Raw genomic sequence first — 17,562 nt, 5'->3', positions numbered from 1 at the left:
TACCGATGCCCTGCATGAAAGCGGGATAAAGCCGGTCCGTCAAGAGGGGCTCTGGGAGCTCACGGAAGTATAGCTTCAGGGTGCCTGCGATGGCATTGATGTCCATGTCGCTGAGCATCACCAGGGTGTCTTTGTTATCTGCAGCAGAATCGAGAGAGGATGCTGGGTTTCAAAAGGAACAGAGGGAGGAGTGGTCCTGCTGGAGCACAGGGCCACTGAGAGGAGGGGGCAGGGGGGACAAAATTCCAGGGGCCCATGTGGATCAGCTTCTCTGAACTCCCGGCTTTCATACTCTGCACAAATTGACATTACCTGTATTTTATTTGTTCGAAGACCACAAATATGTCTGTACACCTAAACTTGACAATCACACAATATGTTCAACTATCCACAGTATGTTTATTATTCATATACTTAATAAAAATTATTGTATAAAAAAAATAAGATAAGAGCTTGCCTCCCCCCCCCCAAAAAAGGGAAGTCTCTAGCTTTTTCCATTGCAGAGATATGACTTTTCCCTTATATCTCTGCAGTGGAAAAGGCTTGAGACTTATTTTTTAATAGTAATAAAATAGAAAGCTGGCAATTCAGAGAACCTGGTAAACATATCTGTTATAACACTATACTGCTATAATGATATTTTAGTGTCATCTTTAAAAATGTGAAAGCCTCCTGTGATGGTGGGGAGGAAATGGCCACTGTGGGACAGATGGGGGGGGGGGGGGACTCAGCTAAGGTGCCTCCTCTCCATGGAGGATACGACCAATGCTTCACATCTCCCCAATTTCCCTTCCCCATTAAGCATCTTTATGTTGCTGTGAACTAGAAATATTTTAGAGTATTTCTTTCAGTTGAGTACTTTTTGAGAGAGACTGATCCATCATTTCATTCAGTGCAGCTTATCTGCAAGTACTGTGTCTCTCATCTCTGCTGAATTCACAGTGCACTTCAGTATTCAGGCTACATCCCGTGGCTGGGGCATTTGTCTGATTCCGTTTGCTCAGTTTTTTGCACCATGCCTTATTGTAAATAATTCTGCCCATTTCCCTTTACTGTTTCTTACCCAATAAACATTATTTTATTCATGGTGTCAAGAAGGCAAGTTGTTTGTTTTATTACATCATCTGGTTTGAATCAGGCTCATATGGGGGGGTACCATGTGGGATATTAATCTGGGGGCCCAACTGGGCACTTGACAGCCCTGCTGAAGCAATCCCATTTTCCTTCAGCATTCTGGCTTTGCAGTGACAAGATGTGGTGTCAACCCCCTGGTTAGATGGCTTTGAAAAGACATATCACCAGGGGTCATTTCCCGCAGGAGCACACAGGAGCGGAGCTCTGGCAGTAAAGAGCCTAGGGGGTGGGCACATGCAACAAACCCCACCCCCTGCTCCCAGCAGCCCTCAGTAAGAGCAAGAAGCAGCCAGGTAAGTTGCATGGTCCAAAATAGCCCAGTGGCACCTTTAAGACCAAGTTTTATTCAGGTACAAGCTCTCCCTCCTCTGCGATGACAGATCTGCATGCCCCCCCCCCATAGCTAGCAATCCAAAACAGTCTAGTGGAACCTGAGTGGTGGGTGTTGCCTTCTGACACACTTCCAGTGATGTCAGGGGGTGTGGCATATGCAAATAAGTTATGCTAATGAGTTATGCTAATGAGCTCCTGCACCTCTTTTTCTACGAAATGACCCCTGCATATCACAAAGGACTGGTCTACAAGAAGCTTTCAGCCAAGATGCAGATCCAACGCCATGCAGTGAGTGGAGAAGATCAGGGTTCAGAGATCAGCCATGAAGTTCACTAGGTGATCTTGGGCCAATCACTCTCCCTGAACCTAAGCTACCTCATAGCTGTGAGGGGAAGTACCGCCATGTTGTAGCTGAATTATGGCGATCCTTCGTGTGCTTTCCAAGGCAAGAGATGAGCAGAGGTGATTTGCTGTTTCCTGCCTCTGCACAGCGACCCTATTGGTGGTCTCCCATCCAAGTACTAACCAGGGCTTACCGTGCTCGTCTTCCAAGATCTGATGAGATCAGGCTAGGCTGAGCCATCCCTGCCAGGGCAGCCAACCTTGTAGGACTGTTGTATAAGCAAGTGATGGGAGAATGGTGCATGCTGTCCTGTCCTTCAGAGGACGGGCAAGATAAAAAGGTGACAGACACGCTCAGAAGCAGTCTCGGAACACTACGACCATAGGAAGAGGGCTGTTACCCTCATGCCCTGCTTGCAGGGCTTCCCAGAAGCACCTGGGCTTTTGGAAACAGGAGGCTGAACAAGATGGGATGCTGATCCAGATGTTGTGTATTTAGGAGTGTGCATGCGGGAATGTTCAAGAGAGAGCAGCCCCCCCCCCCCCCCCCCCCGGAGCAGCAGGAGGCAGAAACTCACTTGAGTCAAAGGCAGCTTTCAAGGCCTGGATGTCGGTGGCCACCCCTGAGATGCGGTAGATGCCCACTTCGTCAATGCCCCTCTTCTCCACTTCCTCCACGCACTGCCGTACGATGTATGGCACTTTCGAGCGTTCCCGCCTAGTGGGAAGGAAGACCTGGGATTAGGAGAGCGCAGGGTGATGTGGAGCAACGCTGCTGGGAATCTGGGCTCTCCTTCCTGACACTACCCCCCTCCCCCCCCCGGGGTAACACGCCCCCCCCCCCCCCCCAGGCTCTGCTCCCAACCTACTTGGTGACGACGCTGATTTTCACTCCAAAAACTCCTGTTTGCTTTTTCGACGGGGTCCTCTTGAGGCTCATATCCCGGCTTGTAAACTTCATGGAGAACTCCACTTTGATCTGCAGGGAGAGCCATGAATGCCGGGGGGTCACACACAGCAAGGGGGCACCCCCCCCTTGCCCATTCAGTGCTCCTCCCTGCCTTTGTTGGCCCAACTAACTCATGCCAGCTGCCAAGTCATGGTGGCGTTCGTGGCACAATGGCTTTTAGACAGAGTTCTGGACAACTCTGAGGTCCCTTTCTAGTGTATTCTGCGGGGCTTCCTCAATGACAAGATGGGCAACGGCAGACAAACGTCCCAGAAAGACAACTAGCCAGCACCACTGATCTTCCCCTGTGGTGTCTGTATGTACGCGGGGGTTCTAGGACACACATCTCCCTGTGTGACGCGACAGTGGGACTCCCAACTTGCTGTGCTTATTTCGTGTGTAGCCCCAACCCCTCCCCCAATTCTCTGTATTCAGTTCCCCAAAAGGCAGACAGTTATCCATGACAGTGGTAGCCAGCAGGGTGTTGGGCTTGTCCTGGAGCAACCCAAGTTCAAATCCTGACTCAGCATGGTATACTAGTGAGACCTGTAGCTACAGTGGGGCATTTTGGGGCCCTGCCCCCTTAATTAAAAGCCCCGCCCCACAAACAGCCCTGCCAGAAACCTTATTTTGGAGGAGAGACCCCTGCTACCTGCAGCTTGCCCTCAGGCCTCCCTCTCCCTGTGGAATTGGGACCTGGGAAAAGACAGCTCAGAAGGCATTTAAATGCCTTTGGAGTTCTCATAATCTCATTCACAAAATTAATTTGCATGTTTCCCAAAGGCTCATGGGACTGCTTTTGAAGGACTCACCATGACCTGGGTGGTGTACAGCAGGACTGGTCTAGCAGCAAGGGGGGATGATTGGAGATGTATTGAAGGTGCCACTCTTGAGTGCCCCTCTAAGCTCTCTTGCCCTGTCGAAGGGAACTCAGAAGGCATTTAAATGTCTTCTGGAGGCAATTCAATGCCCTCTGAGCTGTTTTTTCCCCTAGGACCTGATGCGCTGGCTGCCCTGTCCCTTGAAAGGAAGGGCTGGAAACAGGCTCGGAGCCTCCCCCTTTAAAGACAGGCACTCGGATTAATTTAATTAACTGTAATTTAACTGCCCCCTTAGAAATTTAAATGCCCCCTGAATAAAAAGGGCCTGCACTGGTTAATGTCGGAGGAGGATCTGGAGCTAGGATCGCTACCATTGAAGCTCCGTTGGGTGACCCTGGGCCAGTCACATACTCTCAGCCTTACCTACCTCACAGGGTGCTTGTTGTGGGGATAAAATGGAGGAGTGGAGAATGTTTTAACACACTTGCTCTCAGCCTAGCCTACCTTGCAGGGTCGTTGCAAGGATACCAACAGTGAAATGGCTCTGAAACAGCCCTTTCAGGGCCCGCAACTCACAATACTTGCAGCACTGTGCCCAGCCCCCTCAAGAGGCATCAGAGGGCAACCAGATCCACAGGTTCTGGATTGAAGGGAGGGCCTGGGAAGGGCAGGGGAATGCAGGCAGGAGCAAAATCTTGGGCAAGCACCAAGGGGCGCAGCGGGCATCTCCACTGGCTCCTTACCCCATTCATCTCGATCACATCCATGTGCCAGTTCTTGGTCTGCACTGTCTGGGGATCCAGCTGCAAAGGAAGGAGAGGAGAGACTGAGATCCCAAGAAAGCCCCGGAGAAGGAAGCCCAACCGAGACGCCCCAAGTAAGAGAGCTGTGCAGAGGCAAGGAGCACAGAGACCTCCAAGTCCCCGACAGCTCTTCAAGATGTATCTTCTGTTGCACCAAAGAGCTGCAAGCTGAGAAGACGGACACCATGAACACGCAGGGCCAGACTGACAGATTTAAAGGTCTCTCCTTTTTCGTTCACACGCACACATTTGCTGCAAAGGCAAGGGGCCTCAGAGAGCCAGCATGGTGTCAAGGCTAAAGTGTCAGACTAGGATCTGGGAAACCCAAGTTCAAATCCCTACTCCTGCCACGGAAGCTCGCTGGGCAACCTTGGGCCAGTCACATGCTCTCGGCCTAACCTACCTCACAGGGATAATGTGAAGACAAAACGGAGGAGAGGGAAATGGCCTAGGCTGCTTTGGGTCCCCGTTGGGTAAAAAGCCAGATATAAATAAATAAATCTGCAGAGAGATCGTTTTTCGCATTCCAAGAACCAGAGATTCTAATTTCACGTAATGCATGTGAAATGTACACCTTAGGGTGCAGACATGCTGTGTTTCTGCAGAAGCACTGAAAAAGTATATCATGTGGCACCGAGTACCAAATTCTGCTTCTTGGAAAGCTTAACTTTCGGGAAGATGGGTTTTTTAAATGAAAAGGCAAGCTTCTAGCCCAAGTCTTGCAAGCCAGAGTGACCGCTGAGTTAGGGGTTCCAATAATCCCAGGGGAGGCACTTCAGCGCCATGCCCCGCCCTCCACAATGGCACTCAGATTTCCAGAACACACAATAAAAACCCGAAACAATGCAGAGATCCAGATTCCAGAGTCACGTTCTTCTTGGGTCCACTTGGTCTACCATGTTGGTCTGAAGCAGTACAACAAATTGGGAACAGACTGCCCACAGCCCTGCTCGGGGACTCAGCACGGTGACTTCCTCCAAAGAGTGGGCATAGCCATTGGCTTCCCCCCAGCCCCCAAGTGTGGGCTAGCAATGAGGAGCTGACCCGATGCCTGGGTGCTGATCCTGCCAGCAAACAGCCCTCAGCTGCCCAGACCATCAGAAACTGGCATGCGATGGACGGAGTGCCCAAGGGCTCGGGCAGCCTTGCCTCGGCGCTGGGGAGAAGCCTACACGCAGGGGCACTGTGGCATCCCTCTCTCACGGCCCAGATGACAGCTTCACAGGTATGACAACCTGCTCCAGAGAAGCCAGGCCTGCTGAGAAACCACGAGGAAGCAGGCAGCCAGCTCCGCTCCATCGCCTGCCAAGCAACAATCCCATGTCCGGGCTATTTCGGGAGACGGCTTCCGAAAATAAAAAAGGCACGTATTCCACACGGCCCCAGGGGCCATTCGCTGTCTCCTGGGAAAGCAGGCCAAGCCATTTCCGGAGGGGCTTTCGCATCCCCGAACACGAGCGCTGGAGCCTGAGTGGACTCGGATTTGGCTCTGGGTCCTCTCCAACGGAGGCCCTGCGTTTCCCAGGGCTTGGAGCTGCCTAAGCATGAAGGGAAATGCACCACAGCCCGGGAACCAGGGGTCAAGCCCGGCCAGTAAGAACAGAAGATAAGAAGAGCCCGGCTGGATCAGACCAGTGGTCTGTCTAGACCAGCCTTCTGTCTCACACAGTGGCCAACCAGCCTTCTGTCTCACACAGGGCACGGAGGCCGAGGCCTTCTTCTTATGTTGCCTCCTGGCCGTGGGATTCGGAGGTTTAGTGCCTCTGAATGTGGAGGTTCCCGCTCCGTCACCATGGCTAGTAGCCACTGATAGACTTATTCTCCATGAATCTATCTAATCCCCCTTATACAGCTGTTGATTCCTGTGGCCATCCCTACATCCTCTGGCAGCGAATCCCACATTCTAATCACTCTCTGTGTAAAGAAGTATTTCCTTTTGCCCATCCTTAACCGATTGCCCGTCAGCTTCATTGGATGCCCTCGGGTTTGAGAGAGGGAGAAACAGTTCTCTGCTGTCAACTCTCTCTGCTCCATGCATAAGTTTATAAACCTCCGTCATGTCCTGTCACTGAGCTTTCTTGCTGCCTAGAACAGCCCTTTGCGAGAGTCCGCAGGACTGAGGCCATTTCTGCCTCCCGTCTTCTAGCCCCATTCCCCACTCTCACCCACAGAGCAACATGGGAGAAGAACCGGCAACACTGAGGAGGGGAAGGATCCTGGCCACAGGGAGCAGGAGGACCGTTCCTGGTTTGCTGCACTGGCTGCCAGGATGCTCTGGGATCCACAGCAGATCTTCTCCTGAAAACCCCACAAGAGGAAGGCCTGGGAGACCTATCCCTGCAAATATCTACAGCCGCCGTCTCTCGTGTTAGACCTCTAGCCCGGTCCGTCTCCTCTGACTGGCAGCAGCCCATCAAGGCCCCAGAAACAGGGCTTTCCCAGCCTACATAAGAGAAGCCATGTTGGATCGGGCCAGTGGCCCATCCAGCCCAACAGTCTGTGTTACACAGGGGCCAAAACCCAGGGGCCATCAGGAGGTCCACCAGCGGGGGGAGAGAGCTCCAAGAATACAGAGCATCACTGCCCCAGACGGAGTGTTCCATCTATACCTTGGGGCTAACAGCCACTGATGGGCCTGAGAGCCATTCTATACGGAGACTCTAAACCTGATACCTTCTGCATGCAGAGTGTGGGCTCTATCATGGAGATATCTGCAGGAACAGCTCCTCTCGGAGTGGCGGTGCTTTGGGACCCTTCTTCTCAGGAGATAAAGGCTGCTGACGCTCAGTGCAGGGCCTTCCCTGTAGCAACCCCAGCGAGACATCCGTCAGGAGGTTTTATTACTTAATTTCATCACTTTGGGGGGGAATTTTTTTTACCCTTTTTGATTTTGAGCTACTCCACAGGGCTGTACCATGGTTTTCTCTCATGCTGAAGATGTGCGTCATTTTCTGATGAGCAGAGCCTTGAATCTGGAAACCTTATGCCCTGGAAATCTTGTTGGTCTCTAAGGTGCTTCCACACTCATGAAAAATAGAGCCATAAACACACAAAGCGGACTTGGTCCAGTAGTGCCCACTCAGACCAGCAGCAGCTCTCCAGGGTCTCCAGTAGAGGTCTTTCGCATCACCTACCGCCTGATGCTTTTTTAACAGGAGACTCCTCCAGGGACTGAGCCTGGGACCTTCTGCATGAAAAGCAAAGAAAGGGCGATTGGGGTTTCTAACAGCGCCCCCTCCCCAGCGATCGAAGAAGACAGGTGTGTTTGCCTCCTGACTGGGAGGGATTTAGGCTCTTCGGGATATGAGCACAGTCTGGAAAGGGGGCAGAGAATGCCCCAGTGAACAGCTCTGATAGGTTTTTGTATTGTTTTCAAAACACCCCATGACACCCAATAGGATGAAAGCAGAATATTCAGGCACACCCCACAGGATGCGATGGTGGTGGTGCGTGCTGTCACGTCGCAGCAGACTTAAGGCAACCCCGTAGGGTTTTCAAGGCTAGAGACGTTCAAAGGTGGTTTGCCATTCCCTGCCTCTGCGTAGCGACCCTGAATTTCCTTGGTGGTCCTCCCATTCAAGTACTAACCAGAGCCAGCCCTGCTGAGCTTCTGAGATCTGATGAGATCGGGCCAGCCTGGGCTATCTGGGTCAGGGCAGGAAGCAATACCTCCCTTGTACACCAGAGACCGTGTTTACATTACGTTGATGTTCACATCAAGCCAAAAAGGCCCTCAAAGGATGAGAGAACTTTTAGTAGACTCGTCTTTGACTCAGTGGATCACCCACTTAAGTGCGGCTGGCACACAGCACACATGAGCTCTTACTGCAATTTTAAAAAGCAAAGAAGCTCCTGGCACGCCAAGCAAAGGACATTCTCCTCTTCTTACCCTACGACAACAACACACCGGACACAAAATATTTTCCAGAATGAGACAACGGTGCCCTTAACCTACAGCCTCACCCATCAGTCAACCCACGGCTCAGCAAAGCAGGCCGGTCAACAGCTGGGTTCTGAGAGTTGCCTCCAGCCTGCCATCTACTGAGGGGCTTGTAGCCTGGACTAGAAATGACCGCTTTACGTCTGCAGGTTGCCAAAGAAAACCCACGTGTGGCACCATGAAGCTGACCCTCGGTCCATCAAGGTCGATATTGTCTACTCAAGCTGGCAGCAGCTCTCCAGGGTCTCAGCTCTCCAGGTTCCGCTGCCCGTGCCAGGGACTGAACCGGCGACCTTCTGCATGCCAAGCAGATGCTCTACCACTGAGACATGGTCCCTCCAGAAAGCTTTTGATAAAGTTCCTCATCAAAGGCTCCTAAGTAAGCTCAAAAATCATGGGATAAAAGGACAAGTCCTTTTATGGATCAAAAACTGGCTAATTAATAGAAAACAGAGAGTGAGTATAAATGGGCAGTTCTCTCAGTGGAGGGGGGTAAGCAGTGGGGTACCGCAGGGATCAGTACTTGGTCCACTGCTTTTTAACTTGTTCATTAATGATTTGGAGTTGGGAGTAAGCAGTGAAGTGGCTAAATTTGCAGATGATACGAAGTTGTTCCGGGTGGTGAAAACCAGTGAGGATTGTGAGGCACTCCAAAGGGATCTGTCAAAGATGGGCGAGTGAGCGTCAACATGGCAAATGGGGTTCAATGTGGCCAAGTGCAAGGTGATGCACATTGGAGCCAAAAATTCTAAATATAAATACACGTTGATGGGGTCTGAACTGGCAGAGACTGATCAAGAGAGAGATCTTGGAGTTGTAGTAGATAACTCACTGAAAATGTCGAGACAGTGTGTGACTGCAATAAAGAAGGCCAATGCTATGCTGGGGATTATTAGGAAGGGTATTGTAAACAGATCAGCTAATATCATAATGCCCCTATATAAATCAATGGTGCGACCTCATCTGGAATACTGTGTGCAATTCTGGTCACCACACCTTAAAAAGGATATTATAGCTTTGGAAAAAGTGCAGAAAAGGGTAACTCGAATGATAAAAGGGTTGGAACACTTTCCCTATGAGGAAAGGTTAAGGCGCTTAGGGCTCTTTAGCTTGGAGAAACGACGACTGAGGGGTGACATGATTGAGGTTTATAAGATTATGCATGGGAAAGAGCAGGTAGAGAAAGAGGTACTTTTCTCCCTTTCTCACAATACAAGAACTCGTGGGCACTCCATGAAATTGCTGAGCGGTCGGGTTAGAACAGATAAAAGGAAGTACTTCTTCACCCAAAGAGTGATTAACACTTGGAATTCACTGCCACAGGAAGTGGTGGCAGCTACAAGCATGGACGGCTTCAAAAGGGAATTAGATAAGCATATGGAGCAGAGGTCCATCAGTGGCTATTAGCCACAAGGTATAGATAGGGACTCTGGGGCAAGGGATGCTCTGTCATCTTGGTGCTTGGGGGGGTCAACAGTGGGATGGCTTCTAATGTCCCAGCCCCACTGCTGGACCCCCTGATGGCACTGGTATTTCTGGCCACTGTGTGATACAGAGTGTTGGACTGGATGGGCCTTTGGCCTGATCCAACATTGGCATCTCTTATGTTCTTATGTTCTCCCCAAAAGCATACCCAGGAAGCTGCCTTATGCTAAATCAGACCCTTGGTCATTGTCTACCACTGGTGTATTGTCTACTCAGACTGGCAGCGGCTCTCCAGGGACTCAGGCGGAGGGCTTTCACCTCTCCTCCTGCCTGGTCCTTTTTAACTGGAGAGGCTGGGGATTGAACCTGGGACCTTCCGCATGCCAAGCAGAGGCTCTTCCACTGAGCCATGGCCCCTCCTGCAGAAAGAAAAGTCAGCAAGCATCACCACTTCTCAACGCCATCCAGCATGATGGATGGGAGAGAAATGAAACGGGCAACTTTGCCAGGCAGCCACACATCCGCCGACCCAGCCCTTTATCGCCATCGCTAGCTGCAGCTTGGCAGGCAAAATCCCAGTGGCCGCTTTGTGCTCTTCCTTCTGGAAGTGAAGCTGTGCTGCTCCCGCCTCCGCCCCCCCCACGCCCCTGAAACACGATCCGATTGCCCTGCGCTTAACTGGAAACAACTGCACGGCCCTCACTGCTGAGGTCCCTCCCGCCACAGCCTCTTTGAAGTCCCCCCCCCATCCCATCTGGAAAGGGGTTTTGGCAGGGCCTGAATACGAGACTTTATTAAAGCCAGGTTGGGCTCAAAGTTCACCCCGTAAACCTGCCCTTGAGAAGCCTCTGCCTGCCCCAGCCTCCGGCCGTCCCACCCAGACCGCAGAGGGGGGAATGCGCCTCTTAAAGTGTTCCTCGAGTGGAGAGAGGGGGAGAGACGAGGGGTGGCCTGCATAGTTGCCCCCGTCTCCCCAATACACTAGGAGCCAGTGGGGCGCAATGGGATTGGGAAGACGTGGATTCGGATCCTTTCTCAGCTGTGAAACTAACTGGGTGACCTTGGGCCCGTCCTACCCTCTCGGGCTAACCTACTCTGCAAGGTCGTTGTGAGGGTGAGGGGAAAGCAGAACCGTTCGTTCATGCCACCCTGCACTGCTGAGAGAAGGGAAGGATGATGGGCAGCTGAGTGACTGACCTGCCGGGCTTCTCTGAGGCACAGCGTATGCCTCCACGAACTCCTGCTTTTCGCTGAAAACTCCTTTTAATGCTGCGAAGTACCTGACAAGTCCTATCTTTAGCCCCACACTGAAGGCAGGGGAGGGGTTTGCTCTAGGCGACCCAGGGAGTCCGCGGTGGAGAAAAGGCCTGAACATCACTTTTACGGGAGCTGAAAGTGACAGTCGGAGTGGGGCTTGGTTTGGGAAGGCACATCTCTGTGGTGTGTGTTTGGGCACGGGCGTGCACTATTCTCTTGCGGAAGAGAACGTGGAATCTGCTGAGGCACGGATCCCGCACAGGCCACTGCTTCTACCACACCTCTGCTCCTGATCTTCAGAGCCACCTGGGAGGAAAAGACAGATGAGCAAGCTATGCTGGAGCAAGAGCAGGAGAGCCAAAGGCAGGAAGGAGCCAAAGTATCAAGCCCGAGGTTTCCAGGATATTTCTCAGAAACTCAGCGACAGGGCAGGCAACAAGGAAGCTGCCCTCCCCTGGCGGTGGTCCCCAGGAGTAGACTACTCCTGAACCAGGAGGATCCATTACGCTACCACGGCTGGTAACTTTTCACAGACCTGTCCCCCACTGAGTGCCCACTTGCGGCAGTGAGTTCTTGTGGCAGTGAGTTCCATAAGCAAACTGCACACAGCGGGAAAGGTTTTCTCCTGGTAGTCCTGAGCCTGCAGCCAGTTGGCTTTGCTGGGTAGTGACTGAGGTTCTCCTGGGTGAGGGAGACAGGACTCTACCATCTCTGATCTTACCCCGCCCTCCGCCCACTGGGGAACACACCATTCCCAACAAATAGAGAAAGTGAAGAGCGGGAGGGATGGGACGAACTGAACAGATGGCACTCTCGTTCGCATAACAGAATGGCGCAAGATTCCGGACTCACAAAAGGAGGCCTGCCTGCCTTCCTACAAACGGCTCGTTAACGGAAGGAACTCAGCGCCAGGGGACCCAGTGCTGGTCCCTCCGAGGGTCTTGTTTGGCTCTTTGGAAAACAAGAGGACTTCTCTGGGAGGAGAGACAAGCCACCGGAGTCTGGAGCACACACCAGCCAGAGAAGGCAGCGGCGCCTCCGTCCCCCTAGAGAGAGCCGGACACAAAAGGCCAGGCAACTGTGAACAGCTGCGGCCTGCTTTGCGTCGGAACAAGGGCCTCGCGCCAACGTTTGCGGAAAACAAGCAGAGGCACCTGCCGGGTGTCCGCCTCCCTCACAGTCCTACCCAAGGGATCTCTGACCAAGCATCCCCCGCTCAGAGATGCCAGCGGCTTCGGCAGCATGGGATGCAGGAAGAAACAGACAAAGGCAAGAGTGCTCCCGCACATGTGTGGAAGGTCACACAGGTACAGAGGCTGCATCTACACTGAACTTTGCAAGCTCACAGGTTCAGTTCACATATCCTCGTTTTGATTGTGAACCACACACCCATGGATCTGTTCTCTGAAGCCCAAGTTTTCCTGTTGAATTTCAACACATTTTCAATTATTTGTGTGTGTGTGTGTCAATCGCATACCAGAAACCAAAGATTCAAAGACAGCAGCAAAAATGAAGCAGACCCCAACATTGTTCCCTCTAAGCTGAGTTAGTGTGAACTAGCTCACAGTTCTTTAGCCTCCAGCTCACACATTTTCGCCTTAGCTCAGGAAGGAGGGCTCCAGAGCAAACTAATTTATGCAGTGGCCAAATTGTTTGCTCACAACTTTAATGCCAGTAGCGTAGAATGTTTGCTCACAAGACTCCACAGCTTAGAGGGTGCATTGGACCCCAACTGATCACAATGAGTCCAAAATAACTAATATCTGGGGCACTCCTGAAGATTAAATTGGTACTTATGGAACCGATCTGCCCTCTGTGATCACAGGACACTCAAAAAATTCAGGGAAGGATTCGGGCTCATTGGATTCGAGTTCGAGGGAAGGTCCAGCCCCAGCATTGGTGAAGACTAGCGACTTGGTCTCAGCATCTCTGTAGGATGACCCCTTCCTCACTGGCGTTCTCATCCTCCGGCACGCAACAGCCCGGATTAATCGCAACCCCCCCCCCTCCAATTAAGCGACTGTCGATCCCTCTAGCAACCCGGGCACTTTAAACCCACCGGCTGTTCCAGTTCCCTTCGACAGCCGGTTAACATGGCAACAAGCAGCTCAGGACCAGAAAGCCGGCTAGCCAATAACCACTTTCCAGAACAAGAGGCAGTGGCAGACGACAGCACAGCAACAGGACGGTTAAGTCCCTTGATCTGATCTCTGCTTCCGAGAGGAGGAGGGGCCGTCGCTGGCTGTCTGCGCTGCTGCTGCACGGGAGAAGGAGCTCAGCTGAAGAGGCGGCAAAGACAGGCTCCCAGATTTTGTACAGTCCACCATGGCTGATCTTTTTTTTTTTTAAAATACTTTATTTCATTTTCCAAATTAAAACAAACAAATCAGCTATTTCTTCATTCCATAACAGATGAGCATGCAGCTATTTCCTCATTTCCTACAGCTTCCAATTTTCCGCTGTTCCCCATTACTAATTACTAACAATAAGTATACTACCTCTTTCTTTCCAAAACACAACAAACACAACCATATTAACCCTTCATATTTCGTGTCCAAATATACAATTTCTCCCATGGCTGATCTGAATGAAAGTGGGAGGTCCACTTCACCCCAAGGAGGGGGAAATGAATTTGGAGGGCAGGGCGCTCTCAGAAGAGACTGCCCCCTTTGTTTTGATGTAGGTCCTTGTGCTGGGCACCAGTGTTCCCTCTAACCTGAGTTAGTGTGAGCTAGCTCACAGTTTTTTAGCCTCCGGCTCAGACATTTTTGTCTTAGCTCAGGAAGGATGGCTCCAGAGCAAACTAAGTTATGCAGTAGCCATATTACTTGCTCACGACTTTAATGCCAGTAGCTCACAAAGTAGAATTTTTGCTCACAAGACTCCACAGCTTAGAGGGAGCATTGTGGGCCTCCTAAGCAGCGTTCCCTCTAAGCTGAGTTAGTGTGAGCTAGCTCACAGTTTTTTAGCCTCCGGCTCACACACTTTTGTCTTCGCTCAGGAAGGAGGGCTCCAGAGCAAACTACTTTATGCAGCGGCCAAATCGCTCGCTCACAACTTTGATGCCAGGAGCTCACAAAGTAGAATTTTTGCTCACGACTCCACAGCTTAGAGGGAGCACTGCTCCTGAGCGAAAGAAAGCAGAAAGCAGAGATGCAGCGGGCAGACTCCTCTGAAGTTAGCTGATCTGTGTATAGCTGCAACTGCCTCTCTGCACTGAGTGTGGACAATGCAACAACGCTTCAGGCAGACCAGAGTTCACACACACACACACACACACACACACACACACACACACACACACACACCCTCGGTGGAAGCAAGACCAGATTCATGAAGGGGTGCAGTGGGGAGCCTCTTCGGTGGAATGGGGTTTGGGGGGGGCTCTCGAGCACCTGCAACTCTTTAATGCATTCCTCGTGAGACATGGAATGGTTCTCTTGAGGCTTCTGGTTGACATGGAAACGTCACGCATTCCCATCTGAACCGCCCAAAAAGACAGAAATGGCTTACACGTACATTGTAAAGCTTCCAAAAGGGAAAGGCACGTGCACAAGGTCAGAGCTCTCTCTCCCCCTGACAGTTTGCCCCATGGATGCAACCGGCATTCAGAGGCATACTACTGCGGGGCATGGAGGTTCTCAGCGGCTACAGTGTAAAGAGATCAGGCTGGGTTCATCCCTGTCCTCCCTTAGTTGTTTCCAGTGTCAACCAACCGGCTCTCCTCTAGGAAGTTCACTTGCAAGGCATGAAGGGGGCGGATGTTCCCTGTCTGTCCCCAGCCTCAAATTTCCAAATGTAGACAGCCTCTGAACATGGAGGCTTCCATTTTGCCTGCCTTCTCTGAATGTGTCTCATTCTTTTCAAGGGGACCAAGACACACACAGGCTGCAGTCACACAAACTAAATAATCCACTTTCAGTCCACTTTCCAACTGGATTTTACTGTTTGAACTGGCAAAATCCAGTGGGAAAGTGCACTGAAAGTGGATTATTTAGTGTGTGTGTGTGACCACAGACCCAGAATTTACACCTCAGGGCAGGGGGTCATTTCCTGCAGGAGCGCACAGGAGCCGAGCTCCGGCAGTAAAGAGCCCAGGGGGCGGGCACATGCGACAAGCCCCACCCCCTGCTCCCAGCAGCCCTCAGTCAGAGCAAGAAGCAGCCAGGTAAGCTGAAGAGCTCCCTCCCCACCCCGGCCCTCCGGTCCAAAACAGTCTAGTGGCACCTTTAAGACCAAGTTTTATTCAGGTACAACCTCTCCCTCCTCTGCGAGGACAGATCTGCACGTTCCCCCAATAGCTAGCAATCCAAAAGAGTCCAGTGGAGCCTAAGCGGTGGGTGTTGCCTTCTGACACACTTCCGGTGATGTCAGGGGGTGTGGCATATGCAAATAAATCATGCTAATGAATTATGCTAATGAGCTCCTGCATGTCTTTTTCTATGAAATGACCCCTGCCTCTGGGGCAGTGTTTCCTCTACGCTGAGTTAGTGTGAGGCGGTGGCTGAGCTATGCCCCACAAGCTGAGTAAAGGCACATCCAGAGGCTTCCTAGTTTGGCCTTCACCACGGCACACACGTCCAGAAGACTAGCCAAACAGTTCTGCATGCCTTCCCGTTTCTCGGCAGGTCCAAAGGGGAGACTGGGAGGGGGAGTAGGGGGGTGTTAATAAATACATTTAATAATAAATACAACCCGGTAAATAATAAACGCAACCCAGGAAAGCGACAGAGGTGCTGCCGGAGGGGGAGCCACTGCTCGAGCTGAGGGGGCTGCAGAACAAACCACCGAGAACACTCAGCCTCACAAAGCAGTGCCTGAACCACCCGTTCCTTCCAAGGGCCTGTTCCCACACGCACGTCCCCCATGCTGTCACCAACGCTCCCTCTAAGCTGTGGAGTCTTGTGAGCAAAATCTCTACTTTGTGAGCTACCGGCATTAAAGTCGTGAGCGAGCGATTTGGCTCCTGCATAAATCAGTTCGCTCTGGAGCCCTCCTTCCTGAGCGGAGACAAAAATGTGTGAGCTGGAGGCTAAAAAACTGTGAGCTGGCTCACACTAACTCAGCTTAGGGGGAACACTGGCCGTGACTGCAGGCGGTACCGAGCCACCCCAGCGCACATGGCAGGTTCCTCCCTGCTGCAGCCTGCTAGACCGAACTTGTGTAGCCTCGAAACTCAGCACCAGCTGGGAGCCACCCAAAGGAGAAGTGACCGGGGTGCGTGAGAACCTGCCCCAGGGAGGGACCTTCTCTACTCAGGTTAAACATCACCCGAAGGATAAAATGTCAATCTGCGGCTTGGGGGCCTGGCTGGCCCCTGCGGTGGAGGGAAACGGAGACGGCCCCTCACCGGTCTTGCTGCAGATCCCCCATCTGTCAATGGGGCCAGGAATGATTACAGGCTTCTTCAGTGTTCCCCTGCCTCGCCTTTCCTCCTTCTCAAAACTCACTTGGTAGTTTGAAAAAACCCCAAATCCATTCGAGCGCAACTGTGCACACAGGAGAACCCCCCCCTGCCCTCCCCGGTTTCCTCTCCCTCCTTCCCTCCCTCTCAGTCCCCTTACAACTGTGCCTTTTACACGCCTGTCGGACACCTACAGCACAGGGTGAAACCACAGGGCCTTTTGGGGTGAGGAGGAGTCCCAAGAGCTGAAGAGCCAGGTGTTCCACAGACCAAGGGATCACAGCATCCTGAATCCGCTGCCCGGGGCTGGCCCAAGCCAATGGACGATACAGGCAGTTGTTCAGGGTGGTAGACAAGGCTCTCGCCTAACCAGGAGGTCCTTGCAACATGGGATGCAGTCTCTCCTCCAAGACCCTCACTCGGAGGCCCCTGCATGCGGAAAGAAGTCATTCACCACCACCCTCGATTCCCCCCCTCCATTTTAACTCCCATTCCTCCTCCCCCAGGGAAGGCCTGCAAGTTTCTGTTTCCTACTCCAGAGCAGGAAACAGTGATCATAGTTAGGGAAGTCTTCTGAGGCTTCCACCCTCCAACCCTGCAGTCCCACAGCGTGTGGGAGGGAGGGGAGGGCTGCCTTATGTGTGCACATCAGGGCTCCTTTCTTAGCTGCAGCATTGCCCCCTTAGCTCCAAGCCGCTCTCTGGGGCAGGGGAAAGAGGCTGCAGCCGGGGAATCTGTCAGAGGGGATCACGGTTCCCACCCTGCAAAATCAAGTTCCCGCCGGAGGAAGCAAAATCGCCAGAGCCGGCCCTGCCTGCAAGCGACCGGAGAGCAGCCAGCCAAAATTAGGTTAATGCCCGTGGAGAGCTGCGTCACAACCAGGCTGGCCTGGCGGAACAACGATGGTAACTTTATTAGTGAAAATCCTTGGTCTGTAGGCTGACCACTGTGTAGGATGGGTCTCCTTACGCGTAAGGGAGACGTGTCTTCTTGTCCCAGTCTGTGCAAACACAGGGAAACCCACGACGAATGCCACATACACAAGACCGAACCTTGCGAGTTAACTTGGCTGTGACACACACACAGAGATTGCAAAATCAACTTGTCCTAACATGACACGCACATTCCATATACTTGCGAACCCAGAAAGCGTC

At 52.2% G+C, this 17,562-nt stretch overlaps 1 protein-coding gene across 3 annotated transcripts in view; it reads right to left on the bottom strand.

Moving 5' to 3' along the window:
- ABR (active BCR-related) overlaps positions 1-17,562 on the bottom strand; it is a 169,389-nt gene that overhangs the window by 10,065 nt on the left and 141,762 nt on the right. For all 3 annotated transcript variants that reach the window (XM_015422061.1, XM_015422060.1, XM_015422062.1), the window contains 4 exons: positions 4,323-4,382; positions 2,679-2,788; positions 2,388-2,527; positions 4-138 (listed from right to left, as the gene is read on the bottom strand). In XM_015422061.1, the coding sequence (XP_015277547.1) occupies positions 4-138; positions 2,388-2,527; positions 2,679-2,788; positions 4,323-4,382 (445 nt within the window). The remainder of the gene's footprint in view (positions 1-3; positions 139-2,387; positions 2,528-2,678; positions 2,789-4,322; positions 4,383-17,562) is intronic.

The sequence above is a fragment of the Gekko japonicus genome, unplaced genomic scaffold, assembly GCF_001447785.1.
Source record: "Gekko japonicus isolate JY-2015 unplaced genomic scaffold, Gekko_japonicus_V1.1 scaffold182, whole genome shotgun sequence".
Classification (NCBI taxonomy): Eukaryota; Metazoa; Chordata; class Lepidosauria; order Squamata; family Gekkonidae; genus Gekko; species Gekko japonicus.
This window is presented reverse-complemented; position numbering and strand designations above follow the sequence as displayed.